The sequence below is a fragment of the Suncus etruscus genome, chromosome 2, assembly GCF_024139225.1.
Source record: "Suncus etruscus isolate mSunEtr1 chromosome 2, mSunEtr1.pri.cur, whole genome shotgun sequence".
In the NCBI taxonomy this organism is placed as follows: Eukaryota; Metazoa; Chordata; class Mammalia; order Eulipotyphla; family Soricidae; genus Suncus; species Suncus etruscus.
Window position 1 is genome coordinate 11199294 of NC_064849.1, and position 15339 is coordinate 11214632.

At 50.1% G+C, this 15339-nt stretch overlaps 1 protein-coding gene across 1 annotated transcript in view; it reads left to right on the plus strand.

The window, feature by feature from the left end:
* SNX29 (sorting nexin 29) overlaps positions 1-15339 on the plus strand; it is a 97492-nt gene that overhangs the window by 47110 nt on the left and 35043 nt on the right. Inside the window, exon 14 of the mRNA XM_049768550.1 lies at positions 228-310. Within this exon, the coding sequence (XP_049624507.1) occupies positions 228-310 (83 nt within the window). The remainder of the gene's footprint in view (positions 1-227; positions 311-15339) is intronic.

Consider the following 15339-nt stretch of genomic DNA (forward strand, 5'->3'; position numbering starts at 1 on the left):
GGAATCACTCCTGGCAGGCTTGGGGGACCATATGGGCATATGGGATGTTGGGGATTGAACCCAGGTCAGCTGAGTGCAAGGCAAGTGTCTCCCTCCTGTGTCATCACTCTGGCTCCTGATGTGAACATCTGTAAGAGACACCTAATGCTTTTCTGTACCCAGACTCTGCCCTTCTTGGGCTGTTGCCAATTAAAGCACACTAACCAAAAATGTTCTTGTTTTTGCAGAGAAAACGAGGTGCTCAAAGTCCAGCTGAAGAAGTACGTGGGTGCCGTTCAGATGCTGAAAAGGGAAGGTCAGACAGCTGAAGGTGAGGGGTAATATATGGGTCTGTGGGGGACAGGAATGGTCTTTGTGTCACCTTCACCCATGCTCAGCTCTGTGTACTGAACCCTTTTACCAGGTGGCCAGATCTTGCATGAACCGTGGGACCACAGTGCAGGTCTGCATTCTGGAAAATTTAGTAGCTGGAAACACCCTCTTTCTGCTAACAGTGCTGGTGCTATGGTGGGCATTGGGGGCCTTGCCCGTTGGTTTGTGGTGATTGTGCCTGTTTGTATCCAGTCACAGGTTCTGTTTCTGGGGTTTTGAGACTTGCCGGGCTGGGACTGTGCCACAACTTGTGGGACACCATGAAGGGCCCTTCCATTTAGGAAGGAGCCACAGGCCATGAGGGAGGAGGTGGAGGGGAGTGGGGAGGCCAGTGGCATGTTGGATTCAAACTCTGGTTCTGGCCAAGCTGCACATGGCCCAGCACGGCTACCAGGTGTCACTGCTGCCTTTAGCCAGTGATGGGTGTTTTGGGGTTGGGGGGGTGACCTTGGACAGTGCTAGGGCATCATTGTGGGTTAGTGCTGTATCTGGGAGTCCAGGCTGAAGGTGGAAGCGGGTTAGCAGGGCACTTGTCCCTGTCCTGGGACCAGGATCCTCTTGACAATGATAATTGCCAAGTTCTGCCACTTAAAAAACTCAGTAGCCTGTTACCCCAGGTAACAGTGCTTTATCTGATGAGTTTCTTTCCTTTTACTATACAGGTCGGTCCCTACTCCTTGCTAAGTGCTCAGCATGCAGGTCCTGTCCTGAGGATACTCTGGGGATGGGGGCCAAAGCGCTGAGGTTTCACAGTGAGAATTTTCCTGGCAGAGGTCAGGAAGAAAAGTTCCCAGCGGCCAATGCACTCACTGGAAATGGTTCAGTTTAGATTCATGGGTTCATGAGGGGCATCATATGGGGGTGGTTATGGTGTTGCCGACAACACCCACAGATATTCCCAGATGAAGGGGGGAGTGCTCAGCTCAGGGGACCAGGCATCACTTAAACTAGCCCTGGAGGAGTTGGAGTGATAGCACAGCTGTAGGGTGTTTGCCTTGCTTGAACCAGTCCAGGATGGACCCTGGTTCGATTCCCAACATCTCATATGGTCCCCTGAACCTGCCAGGAGCGATTTTTGAGCACAGAGCCAGAAGTAACCCCTGAGAGCCACTAGGAGTGATCCATCTCTCCAAAAAAAGAACTAGCCCTGGAGATTGTCTGGGTGGGGGTGTAGGTGGGGACTCGGTCATACACACCAGGAACAGGACAGGGAAGGATGTGGCCTCCAAAGGCATCAATAGAACGGATGGACATGGACCCCAGAAATGAGTGCCTAGATCTAGCATGGAGAGGGGGCAGACCCATGGTTGCCTAGTGGCTGTTTTTCAAGGGTGCAGGAGTCAGTGGCTATTTCTGATAGGGATGCAGGGCAGGTTTGGGGGTTCTGTTGGCGGTGGTAGTTCCTAGAGGCAATCCCAAGAGGCTGTATTGCTGAGTGTGTGTGTTTATTTGGGACAGTGATTTAGGGATGGCAAGTTTGGCGCCTTTAGAAAGGAAGCCCAACTGATGGGGCTTGCCCAAGAGTTTTCTCCAGGCTGGCCCGGCTGGAATCTGGCCTGGTGCTCCGCTGAAGGCTTTTCCCGATGTGTGTGTGGATCTTGGTCTGTTCTTTGTCTTTCAGCTATCAGGATGGATATGTCCTTCCCATGTCATAATTTTGCCTCAAGGTGCCTGTGGGGTCGTAGGAGCTCCAATCATCATATCTGCCTTAGAAGTAGGCCAGGGAGGAGATTGGGTGTTTTGTCATTTTCCCATCCACTTCCCAAATCAGTTTTCTTTAAGGCTCTTTTTTTTTGGGCCACACCCGGTAACGCTCAGGGGTTACTCCTGGCTATGTGCTCAGAAGTTGCTCCTGGCTTGGGGGACCATATGGGACACCGGGGGATCGAACCGTGGTCCGTCCAAGGCTAGCGCAGGCAAGGCAGGCATCTTACCTTTAGCGCCACCGCCCGGCCCCTAAAAGGGAAGTATTTTTTTAATTTTTTGTCTATTTTTTTTTGTTTTTTCGGCCACGCCCATTTGATGTTCAGGGGTTACTCCTGGCTAAGTGCTCAGAAATTGCCCCTGGCTTTGGGGGGACCATATTGGACGCCGGGGGATCGAACCGTGGTCCTTCCTTGGTTAGTGCTTGTAAGGCAGACACCTTACCTCTATCGCCACTTCACCAGCCCCCTTTAAGGCTCTTCATACCTCGCCCCCCTCCCGCATTATAGGCAGACTTGGAAGAAGTGGCCCTTAATGGGCACTGAGGGAAGAGGGACGGTGGGTACTGGGTCAGTGATCCCTACTTTGGCTTTGTGGAGGGTGAGCTGGGTGGAAATGAGATGGAGCACACTAAAGCATCTCCCCCAACCACCATCCCAAGTTACCTGTTAGTGTGTTGTTGTTCTGGGCTTCCTTGGGGGAAGAGGTGCTCTTTGGGTGAGGGTCTAGCTGCTGGTCTCTGGTGCAGGGTGTGTGTGTGTGTGTGTGTGTGTGTGTGTGTGTGTGTGTGTGTAATTCTGGGGCTCGCTGATTGTCTGGTTTCCCAGGAGTTGACTGCTGCCACCTGCAGCTTGCTTCTAACCCCCTGCAGCTCACAGTATTCTTGTTTGTGTACCTGCCAACCCTGCAATGGATGGGTCGGCAGCAAGGAGCAGCACTTAAGAAACCAGACAGAGTCAAAGGAAAAAGTGCGTTTTGGCCAGGGGATGTTGAGCAGCCTCTTCGATCTTACTGAGCTAGCCAAGACTCTCACTCTCTGCTACTTGCCCTGCCATTTTTATTAACCAGAATTTAACATAAATCAACTGAGGGTCAGGGTTGACTAATTAAGGGTACCTGTGTTAATTAACTCAGAAATGGGGATAAAAAAAAAATAAAAAGTGATTTTACAGGTGTATGATGGAGGGGGGACTTGTGTCTCTGGAGCCCCCTGGAAGGGACCTGAGTATATTTGCTCAGCTTAATTCTTCTCACATTCCCACCATTCCTCCCCCCCTTCACCCCCGGGAATCATTTCAAGAAGTGATTGCCTGCAAACCCCAACTATTTAGTTGTGGTTTGTGTTCGATTTATGTTCATTTCCTTCTTTTTCGTTTTTAGGCCACACCTGGTGGTACTCAGGGGTTACTCCTGGCTCTGCATTCAGGAATCACTTCTGACAGGCTTGGGGGACCATATGGGATGCTGGAATCGAACCTCAGTCCTCCCCACACTGCAATTGCTCTGACATCTATTCGTTTCCTTTTTTTTGGGGAGGGGGCTTTTTTGGGCCACATCCGGTGACACTCAGGTGTTACTCCTGGCTATGTGCTCATAAATCGCTCCTGGATTGGGGCACCATATGGGACGCTGGGGGATCGAACCGCAGTCTGTCCTAGGCTAGCACAGGCAAGACAGACACCTTATCTCTAGTGCCATGGGCTTGATCCAAAGGCTCCCAAAGCTCTGGGTGTTTCCACCCTTCGGGTGCCAGGTCTGATTGTTCTGGGGGGGGGGTGTCCCCTGGGATTTGTGTGGTTTCACAGTGCTGCCCATCAGGCTCGAGGCCTCAAGTGACCTGGTTAGTCCAATGTCTTGTCTACTTGAGGGCTGCTCTGCATTAAACATCTAAGGGCAGCTTTTCTTTTGTGAAGGCCCTGAGGTCACTTTGTGGTGCTGGAGGGACTGAAGCTTCCTTAGTATCTAAGGGGTCATATCAAAGTGGTTTAGTTTCTGCTTTTTATGCTTCTAGGACCCAGTGGGAAAACAGGCATCTTGTCCAGAGAGAGGGAGCTGGACAGGTGTTTCCCTGATAAGCGCCTTCACCTTCTCCTTGTGCCTTGGCAGAATGGTCTCCTATAGACCTTGCCCTGGAAAAGGCCTGTGAAGCTTCTCTTCACCCTTCTAGAATCTTCTGCTGCAGTCAGACCCACAGCTTGGGAGCCCTCAGTGATCTCCACTTCCACCCACTGCCCAACTCTGTGCTCCTGCGGCCTGCCTTTTATTTCACAGTCCTGCTTCCCACCCCAGAAGCTTGCGTCTCTCTTTACCCCATTGCCCTTTCTCCCTCTATTTAGACTTCCTAAATAAAATGGCTTTATTGGGAATAAAGGAATTCAGGTCAGAAAGATAATACTGCAATGATGCCTTACATGAAGCTGACCCAGATTCCACCCCCCAGCATCCTATATGATTCTCTTGAGCCCTGCTAGGAGTGAGTCCTGAGCACAGAGCCAGGAGTGAGCCCTGAGCCTTGCAAGGTGTTCCTCAAACCAAAACTTCTTTCTTAGGGCCCGGGGGTGATTCAGATGTGCTTTTGCATGTGTGAAGCCCTAGGTTCGATTCTCAGAATTGCCAACTACAAGCACTAAATTTCATAGCACTAAATTTCTATGAAAATTGGAGGAAATACCTCTATAGACACAGGTAAGCTGTGGGAGTGAGAAACTGGCTTGTTTCATTTTTGTTTTGGGGCTGTACTTAACTGGTGCTCGCAGTTTAACTTGGGGGTCTCTTGGCAGTGTTCCTGGGTTCATGCAGTGCCAAGACTCAAAACTTTTATTTATTTATTTATTTGTTTATTTATTTATTTATTTATTTATTTATTTATTTTAGTTTTTGGATTACACCCAGCAGCAATCAGGGGCTACTCCTGGCTTTTCGCTCAGAAATTGCTCCTGGCAGGCTCAGGGGACCCTATGGGATGCTGGAAATTGAACCAGGGTCCATCCTGTGTTGGCTGCATGCAAGTCAAACTCCCTACTGCTGTGCTCTTGCTCCGGCCCCAAACCCGGTTGCCTGCACATTAGCCCACTGAGCTCTCCATATCCAAAGACTTCTTTGTTACTTGTTTTTGTGCTGTGGCTCAAACTCACCTGTGCGAGGAGGCTGGTCTCCCCTACTGAGACCGTCAGCCCTGGCTGGATTTTGGCATGCCCGGAGGCTCTAGAACAGAGCCCAGGTTCCTGCTGAGGGGGTTGGGGAGGGGAGGCATGGTCATGTAATGGGTCTGAGGAGCTCAAGAGCCACTTGTAGGAACAGTCCTAGTGGACATGAGCTAAATTCCATATACCAGCCTTTGCTGCCATGCAGGTGGTTGTCAGCTGGGTACGTGGTGGGTGCCAGGTGAGTGCTGTGACTGCTCCCATTTTATAGGCAGGCAAACAGAAACATAGGTGGGATTCAAGAGTGAAGCCCGATTCCAGATGTGAGACCTGCTTGTGTGCGTGTATTTGTGCATGTCTGTGTCTTCCCTGGCACAGAAGTGTACCCAGGGGACCACCCCAGCTTCGTGGGGGCTGGTGGTGAATGGGGTGCCCAGTGGCTAGAGGGCCCAATGCTCATTGTTTGGTCTCTGCTCTCCTGAGGGGCAGCGAGACAAGGATGCACTGAGGTGGAGATGGGAAGTTTTGGAGGTTGAAGCCTGATTCAGAACACCCCCCCCCCCCCAATTCACGAGCCCATCTTCTGTCCTCTGCTCCCACTGTGGTGCTGGTAGGACCCAGCCCCTCTCATATAGGCTGGGTTCTACCTGCATCTGATTTGACTCAGGAGGCTATGAGGGATTGGGGCCTGCCGGATTCTGGGGCCCTTCTGCGGCGCTGGCTTCTGGCTGGGCAAAAGGCAAGTTGGAAGCGACAGTTGGGGAAGCCACACAGCCCAGAAACAGAGCAGCCAGCTGGCCCCAGTGCGCCTGGCCTCAGGACTGAATCCCAGCTGCTCTGGTTAAATCCTTGCTCTAGGTAGTTTTAAAAAGATAAGAAGAAATGGGGGGAGGAGAGCAGGAGAGATAGTACAGTGGTAGGGCATTTGCCTTGCGTGCAGTCGACCCAGGACGGATAGTGGTTTGATTCCGGCATCCCATATGGTCCCCCGAACCTGCCAGGAGCGATTTCTGAGTGCAGAGTCAAGAGTAACCCCTTAGTGCTGCCAGATATGATTCCCCCCAAAAAAACACAAACAAAAAGAAGAAATGGGGAAGAAATAGCCATTTTTATTATTTTTTTATTTTTTTATTTTTTTGGTTTTTGGTTTTTGGGTCACACCCAGCAGCGCTCAGGGGTTATTCCTGGCTCTACACTCAGAAATTGCTCCTGGCAGGCTCAGAGGACCATATGGGATGCCTGGATTCGAACCACCAACCTTCTGCATGCAAGGCAAATGCCTTACCTCCATGCTATCTCTCCAGCCCCCAAAAGCCATTTCTAGACCCTTAAGCATTGTGGGTATTTTTAACTAGATTCTTCCAGAAACATTAGTTCATGTGCTTAAGAACCTTATTAGCTGGGGCCCAAGTGGTAGCACTGTGGGGAGGGCATTTGTTTTGCACGAGGCTGACCCAGGTTTGATCCCCAGCTTACCATGTGGTCCCCGGAAATTATTCAGGAGTAATTTCTGAGTGCAGAGCCAGAGTAATCTCTCAGCACTACTAGGTTTGTGCCTCCAAACCAAAGCAGACAGTTTTTTTTTTTTTTTTTTTGGGCCACACCCGGCAGTGCTCAGGGGTTACTCCTAGCTGTCTGCTCAGAAATAGCTCCTGGCAGGCACGGGGGACCATATGGGACACCAGGATTCGAACCAACCACCTTTGGTCCTGGATCGGCTGCTTGCAAGGCAAATGCTTCTGTGCTATCTCTCTGGGCCCCTAAATGAACTTTTTTTTTTTTTTTTTTCGGGCCACACCCGTTTGATGCTCAGGGGTTACTCCTAGCTAAGCACTCAGTAATTGCCCCTGGCTTGGGGGGACCATATGGGACGCGTGGGATCGAACCACGGTCCAACCGCGGTCCTTCCTTGGCTAGCGCTTGTAAGGCAGACACCTTGCCTCTAGCGCCACCTCGTCAGCTGCAGACAGTTTTTCGAAGAACATTCTCAGGATGGAGTTCCCACAGAGACTCAGAAACTCTACCTTTCCCCCAAAACTTGCTGATTTGGCCATACCCCTGAATTACAGTGACTCCTGGCTGGTGCACAGGGCAGTTTTGGGGAGTCATAGGGCGACTTCAGGGAATCCGAGCTAAAGCAGAGTAACTTCAGAGAACAGCCTGAGAGCTGGTCCCACCTTAACCTTCTTTAGTTTCCTGGACTTGGGCATCTGAGGAGGGTTCGTGGGACTGAACAGGCCAGCAGACCTGAGGGGCCAGAGTCAGAATTTGAACCACCGTCCTTCTGCATGCAAGGCACACACCCTACCTCCATCTTTCTCTCCAGCCCCTGCCAGGAGCGATTTCTGAGTTCATAGCCAGGAATAACCCCTGAGCATCACTGGGTGTGGCCCCAAAACCCCCCCCCCCAAAAGACATAAAAGAATTGATTTTGGGGACTGGAGAGATAGCATGGAGGTAAGGTGTTTGCCTTGCATGCAGAAGGACAGTGGTTCGAATCCTGGCATCCCAAGCCTGCTAGGAGCGATTTCTGAGCATAGAACCAGGAGTAACCCCTGAGTGCTGCTTAGTGTGACCCATGTAAAAACCAAAAAAAAAAAAAAAAAAAAAAGAAAATTGATTTTGGTGAGAGCAGTCATTAGAAAGCTTCTACTACATTTATTTGAAAAAAGAATCAATTTTAGGGAGAATTAATAAAAAAAAGTTCTGTTTCCTCTTTATAACTGGCTCAGCCCTTCGGAGGCGTCTAAAGAAGGTATTGACTTTCCTGAGCGTTGGCCAGTTTTGACAACCAGAGTTCATTGATTTCTGGAGATTTGTACTAATCTACACTCTACAAATATTTATTCCCCCTTCCTTCCCCAAAAAGGGGATTACTGGGTCAGTAAGTGGGAGAGTATAGGGGTGAAGATGCTGGCCTTGTAGGTGGCCATCTGCAGTACAGTCCCCAGCACCATGTAGGTCCCCCAGCACCTCCAAGAGTAACTCCTGAGCACAGAGCCCAAGAGTAAGCTCACAGTGCCACTGAGTGGACTTCCTCAACTTCCCACAAAAAACACTAAACCAATCAACCAACCAACCAACCAAATAAACATAAAAACACAACAAAAAGCATGGAGGGGAGCTAAGGCATTTGCCTTTTATGCAGAAGGCCATCGGTTCGAATCCCGGCATCCCATATGGTCCCCCAACCTGCCAGGAGTGATTTCTTTTTTGTTTTTGTTTTTGTTTTTCGGGCCACACCCATTCTCCTGGCTAAGCGCTCAGAAATTGCCCCTGGCTTGGGGGGACCATATGGGATGCCGGGGGATAGAACCACGATCTCGATCTTTCCTTGGCTAGCGCTTGCAAAGCAGACACCTTACCTCTAGCGCCACCTCACGGCCCTGCGAGGAGCGATTTCTGAGCGTGAAGTCAGGAGTAACCCCTGAGCACTGCCGGGTGTGACCCAAAATAAAACCAAAAAACAGAACAAAAGCCAGTTTCTGTTGGCCAAGTCAGAGAGACTGGAGATTTGGTTGTGCCGTTTTGTAAGTAAAGTTCTTCTGGATCTCAGCTGCCCCGTCTTACCTAAGTAAGGGCCTGAAGCTATAGTCCCATGGTCTGCAAAATGGACAGCGTGCACCCTCTGGCCCTTTAAAGGAAAATAATTGGGGGCCAGAACGATAGCAGGGAGGGCACCTGCCCGGTACACAGCCAACTTGGGTTTTATCCCTGGCATCCTATAGAGTCCCCCGAGCACTGTCAAGAGCACGGAGCCAGGAGTAGGCCTCAAGCATCGCTGAAGTAACCCAAAAGCCAAAAAATAAAGGATGAGGCCGGAGAGATAGCACAGCAGCAGGGCATTTTTCTTGCACGCAGTTGATTCAGGACGAAATGTGGTTCGAATCCCAGCATCCCATATTGTGCCCTGAGCCTGTCAGGGGCGATTTCTGAGCATAGAGCCAGGAGGAATCCTTGAGTGGAAAACATTTGCTGCCCCCTGTTCCCATGGTCTCTGTCTCCCAAATGCCTGGGATCCTCCATGCCCTCACCCTGGGGATCTGGCTTTTTCCCTTTTCTGTAGACACAGACATGCCACGTCATTCTGACGTCCCTGCGGCCACCACCCTCTTTTGGTTCTGACGTCTTTTACAAACGTGGATCTTGACTGTGGCTCGCAGCAAGAACTGTGTCTCCAAGCACCCCTGAGCGCCACCCGCTCCGAGACGCAGCCTTCCAGGAGCCTTGCTTGGCCGTGAGCGCAGAACTTTCCACGCCTGAGTCCTCATCGAATCTGTGCGAACAGGCGTCGCTGTGACTCACTGAGTTATTTTTGACACCCCACGAAGGAAGCGCAGTGCCAGGCAGAAATGTTTCACGGGGGGTGGGGTGGGGGAGCACAACAGTCTGGAGTCGTGTCACTAAGAAGTTTGAGATTTTTGTCTGTCTAGGTTGGTCTCTCCCCCATCCCCCGCTTGCTCTTTTGGGCTAAAGCGTCTTCATCATAGTGAAGGTTGGAATACAGTAGATCTGTATTTGGGCTGCGCCTGGCAATGCTCAGAGATTACTCCTGGCAGGGCTCAGGGGGTCATATTGGGGATCAAACCTGAGTCAACTGTATACAAGGCACCACCCTACCTGCTGTACTATCATGCCTGTCTCATGAAGATCTTAATAATTGGGTATGACCAATGTGTGTGTATGTGTGTGTGTGACAAAGACAGAGACAGAGAGACAGATAGACTGACAGGGAAAGAGAGAGAGAGACAGAGGGAAGAAGAGAGAGAGAGAGGAGAGAGAGGAGAGAGAGAGAGAGAGAGAGAGAGAGAGAGAGAGAGAGAGAGAGAGAGAGAGAGAGAGAGAGAGAGAGAGAGAGAGAGAGAGCGCTGGATTGGAACCCAAGGCCTCACATGAAAAGTATGCTTTTTACCACTGTCCCACATCCTTGGCCTTTAACTTTAGCGTTTCATGTTTCCCGAATAGCCTGAACTTGACATCTTGCCACTATGTCACATGGACACACTTGTTGTCTTCTCCTGGGCATAGTTCAGTTGCTTATACATTGACCCCAAGCCCCAAAGTTCACACACACACACACACACACACACACACACACACACACACACACACACACACACACACACACATACACACACTTCACATGGATCACTCTCTTTTTCATTTTCTTTTTTTTTCTTTTTGGGCCACACCTGGTGATGCTCAGGGGTTACTCCTGGCTGTCTGCTCAGAAATAGCTCCTGGCAGGCACGGGGACCATATGGGACACCGGGATTTGAACCAACCACCTTTTGTCCTGGATCGGCTGCTTGCAAGGCAAACACCGCTGTACTATCTCTCCGGGCCCTCTTTTTCATTTTCAAACAGTGAAATATACTGTTATCAGCAGGAAGGTGACTTAGGACCCAGAACCAAGGAGGTAGGATGCAGATGTGGCTATATCTAGGCGCAGTTTACAAGGAAAGTAGCAACTCTGGCCCTGGGTCCTACTCTCAGGATAGGTTTGCTTCATGGAGTTGGGGAGCCCAGCAAAGTCATTCCAGCCCAGCCAGGCCCACTCCATGTTCAGAAAAGTGGACTTTATTCTCTGATGGGAGAACTTGGTAAAATACTCAAAGCTGGAAGTGATGTGTGAGCTCATTTGTTGTCCCCGCCTCACCGGAAGCCCCACCCTGCACGCCCTGGTGTTTTGGTGCCCACCAGAAACCGATTCTACCTAGAAAAGGTTCCTGCCAGGCACATGCAAGCATTTTCTTCTTTCCTTGAAAAAACAAATCTGACATTGTTTGACTGTAATGATTCATATGACGAATTATTCATGAAAATGATCTTTTAAGTTTCTTATAATAGCTGAAATTATCCTTCATTAGGCTCTGACAGTTCCTGTGATGGCTGTAATTATAAAAAGCATATTCTTAGGCCGGTTTATTCTGAGCATTAGAATCACGCACGTGCGCGGGTCTGATGGGGTGCGGGTGGGGTCAGCTGGCCCACGAGGGACCACGCTGCTCCCAAAGATGCAGAAAGACGGGCAGATATGGCTGGCAGAGGGCTGCTTCTGGCTTATAGGGACACACCTGCCGCTCTGCTTACCTGGTCGGTCAACTGGTACCTAATGCACACATCACACATACCACACAAACTCCATAATACCAACCATTCATACATGCCAGGTAAAGTACATACCACATATTCTACACACCATATTACCATACTCCACACACATGCATCACATATACTAAATGGATCACATGTATACACACATATCATATCCCCTAGATACCACATATCTCATACACACCTTTTGATATATACCCCTAAACATACAAACAAATACACACCACACTATTTTTTGTTTGTTTTTGGGCCACACCCGGTGACGCTCAGGGGTTGCTCCTGGCTATTTGCTCAGAAATCGCTCCTGGCCTGGGGGACCATTTGGGACATTGGGGGATTGAACCTTGGTCCTTCCTAGCAAGTGCAAGGCAGACACCTTACTGCTTGCACCACCACTCCAGCCCCATCACACCACACTTTTTTTTATTCTTTTAAAAATATTTTTATTTGGGGCCGGAGAGATAGCATGGAGGTAAAGCGTTTGTTTGCCTTGCATGCAGAAAGTCGGTGGTTCAAATCCCGGCATCCCATATGGTCCCCCGAGCCTGCCAGGAGCCATTTCTGAGCGTAGATCCAGAAATAACCCCTGAGTGCTGCCGGGTGTGACCCAAAAACCAAACAACCAATCAACCAAACAAATAATTTATTTTATTACTTTTTTTTTTTGTTTTTTTTTTTTTTTTTGGGCCACACCCGGCAGTGCTCAGGAGTTACTCCTGGCTGTCTGCTCAGAAACAGCTCCTGGCAGGCCTGGGGGACCATATGGGACACCAGGATTTGAACCAACCACCTTAGGTCCTGGATCGGCTGCTTGCAAGGCAAACGCCTCTATGCTATCTCTCCGGGCCCTAGACAATTTTTTTTTTTTAATTTAAGTATAGTGGTTACAGAATTGTTCATAGTTGGGTTTCATAGAAATGTCATAGAATGTAGATCACTCTTCATCAGTGCAACTTTTCCGCTACCAATGTCTCTTTTTTTGGGGGGGGGGGCCACACCTGGCAGCACTCAGGGGTTATTCCTGGTTTTGTGCTAAGAAATCGGTACTGGCAGGCTTGAGGGACCATATGGGATGCCGGAGATAAAACCTGGGTCTGTCCCTGTTCATTCGTGTGCAAGGCAAACTCGGTACTGCTGTGCTATCACTCCAGCCCCCAATGTCCCCTATTTTCCTCCCACTCCCCCCCCACCCTTGCCTGTCTCTGGGGCAGGTAGTCTACCTTTCTCTTTCATTTTTGACACTGTACACATCACACTTTCACAATTACCATACTACACACATACACATACATACATCACACATACTCTTTTATACACACTCCTCTGAATGCAGACACCTGCATCTACACACACACACACACACACACACACACACACACACACACACACACACACACCTCTGCTCTGGTGTTAGATCGTATTGGACATGCATCTTAGCAAGAATGCTTGCTTTGAGGCTCACACATGTCAGGCATGCACACTGGCCCCTGGAGTTGTCACAGCACTTGACAACCTTCCTTCCTCCCATGCCCACCTTTACTCAGGTAGCATATATTTTTTTTTTTTTTTTTTGGTTTTTGGGCCACACCTGGCATTGCTCAGGGGTTACTCCTGGCTATGTGCTCAGAAATAGCTCCTGGCAGGCACGGGGGACCATATGGGACTCCGGGGGATGGAACCATGATCTGTCCTAGGTCAGCTGCTTGCAAGGCAAACACCATACTACTGCACCACCACTCCGGCCCCTCAGGCAGCATTTGTTGAGTGTCCTTCTGTGTTGGCTCAGAAGCTGGTCCCCTCCTGCATGTTGAGGGGGGCAGTTGGTTCTTCTCTGGGCTCCATGTAAGAAAGGCAGAATCTCAGGCAGGCATGTCTGAGTCCTGTTCCATACAACTTGCACTTTGGCGATCTTCAGAATGCTTATGTCCTGTGAGAAGTATGTCGGGAAGTCTGCAAAGTGTGTCTGGAGGTTTCTGTCGGCAGCCTCTGCTAGGCCTGGAACAGGCATCACTAATAGAACCGGACACTATTCTCTCCCTTGCCCCACAACAAATCCAGGCATCACTAATCAAATTGAACACTGTCCTCCAGCCAGCCCTTCTCAGCCAGGTGATGTTTCTCAGCATGTTTCTCAGTCCAGGGAAGCTACTGCCAGTGGCTTAGAACAGACACTGGTCATGTGGCTTCATGCCCTGGCATAGCAGGCTCAGTCTCTCTGCTGAGCCTCAGATCTGGGGTTTGGGGGTGGTCAGGAACATCCTTGCACCCTGCCCCACCTTGTTTTCCCCGTCACACCCAGGGTTCACTCTGCTGAAGCTGAGTTTTTTTGGGGGGGCTTTTTCCACTCTCCCAGGCTTTCTGGAGGTTCATATTTGTGCATCTGTGCAACCCCCCCCCAGCTCAGTATATAGTTCTTTGCTCTTCTTTCTGGGGAGAAACACCTTTGGGTGCTCTTGGCAGGTGACATGCTCGCTCACTCTCATTTATTTCCTTTCTCCTGTCTCTGCCAATTCGTCCCGCCCAAATAGCAGTGTTAACATCTACCCCTTAATCAGCGGGCGGGAACCTGAACCCTAACTAGACTTTCTCTCCAGCAATGTGGTACCCCAGTTGGTTGTGGTTGCTCAGAGCCCACATTTTCAGCCCCTGCCCCAGACCTTGCTGATGTGGTGCCCTTGTGGCACAGGTGAGGACAGCATGAGCACATCTGTCCTCTTTCCACAGGAGCTGGGCAGGGCTTCACCTGTCTGCCTTGACCCCCCCCAATTCCTGACTCCTCTCCTATTTGGGGGGTTAATTTGCAGGGTTCTGGTTGTGGGGCTCAGTGGGAACTCAGGAGGCTGGAAGAGAGCTGTGGATAGGTCTCTGGGTAGGAAAGGCTCAGGCTCTGCAGTGCTTTCACCGAAAGGAAAATTTATCTCTGCAACGAACACAAAGATTTAAAGCTACAAGGTGGATATGAACAGAGGCTGCAAACGTGGTCTCTGTGCGTGTGGGGGCTCGGATTATGATTTGTAATACACTCATTGGCCGGGTGTGGGTGCCTGAGGGATCGGTGAAGGCACAGATAAGGACTCAGATAAATAGGCCTTATTGGAAAAGGGCAATTTTCTCTTTCTCCAGGTCTGGGCTCTGCAGGAGGGCGGGGGGCATGTGTATGAGTTATAACCTGGTTGCTCTCCTCCTTTCCTCATCTGTGCCACCCACCCAGGATCGCCTGGCAAACTCATGGCTGCTTTACATATTTATTTCCCAGGCCTGCTCGTTGTGGGTTTCTGTCTCTGACTTCCCCATCCCTGCCTGACACAAATCTCATTAAATAAGTGTCCATCAACTCGGTCCCCATAGCTGCTATTGGTAGATGGTTGAGCAGAAACCTAGGCTGAAGGGAAGATGGTGGCTTCTAGCCCTTTGGTTTTTATTTATTTATTTATTTTTTTGCCACATCTGATGATACTCAGAACTTTTGGTTCTGCACTCAAGGATCACTCCTGGAAGTGCTCAGGGGATCCTATGGGATGCTAGGATCAAATCCAAGTCAACAGTGTGCAAAGAAGAGCCAGAGTGATAGCACAGTGGTAGGGTATTTGCCTTGCATGCTGTTGACCTGCATCAGACCCAGGTTTGATCCCTGGCATACTATATTGTCTCCTGAGACTGCCAGGAGCGATTTCTCAGCAGAGTCAGGAATAACCCCAGAGTGCTGCCGGGTATGGCCCCCAAACCACACCAAATCAACCAACCAACAAACAGAAAACAGTGTGCAAGGCAAGGGTCCTCTCCGCTGTTCTATGACTCTGGTCCCTGACAGTTAAGAATTGGGGAGGGGGGAGGCTGGCTTCTAGCCCTTTCTATCTCTCTGTGTGTCTGTGTCTGTATAAAGTAGGTCAGGTGTGTCCGTGAGTCTTCATCCCCCCTCGGAGTATTCAGTGTGGTGCAGTGGCATGTGGGCCTCCTCTGTCACTCCTGCTCCCTGCCCCTGAGCATAAGCATCTCACCTCAG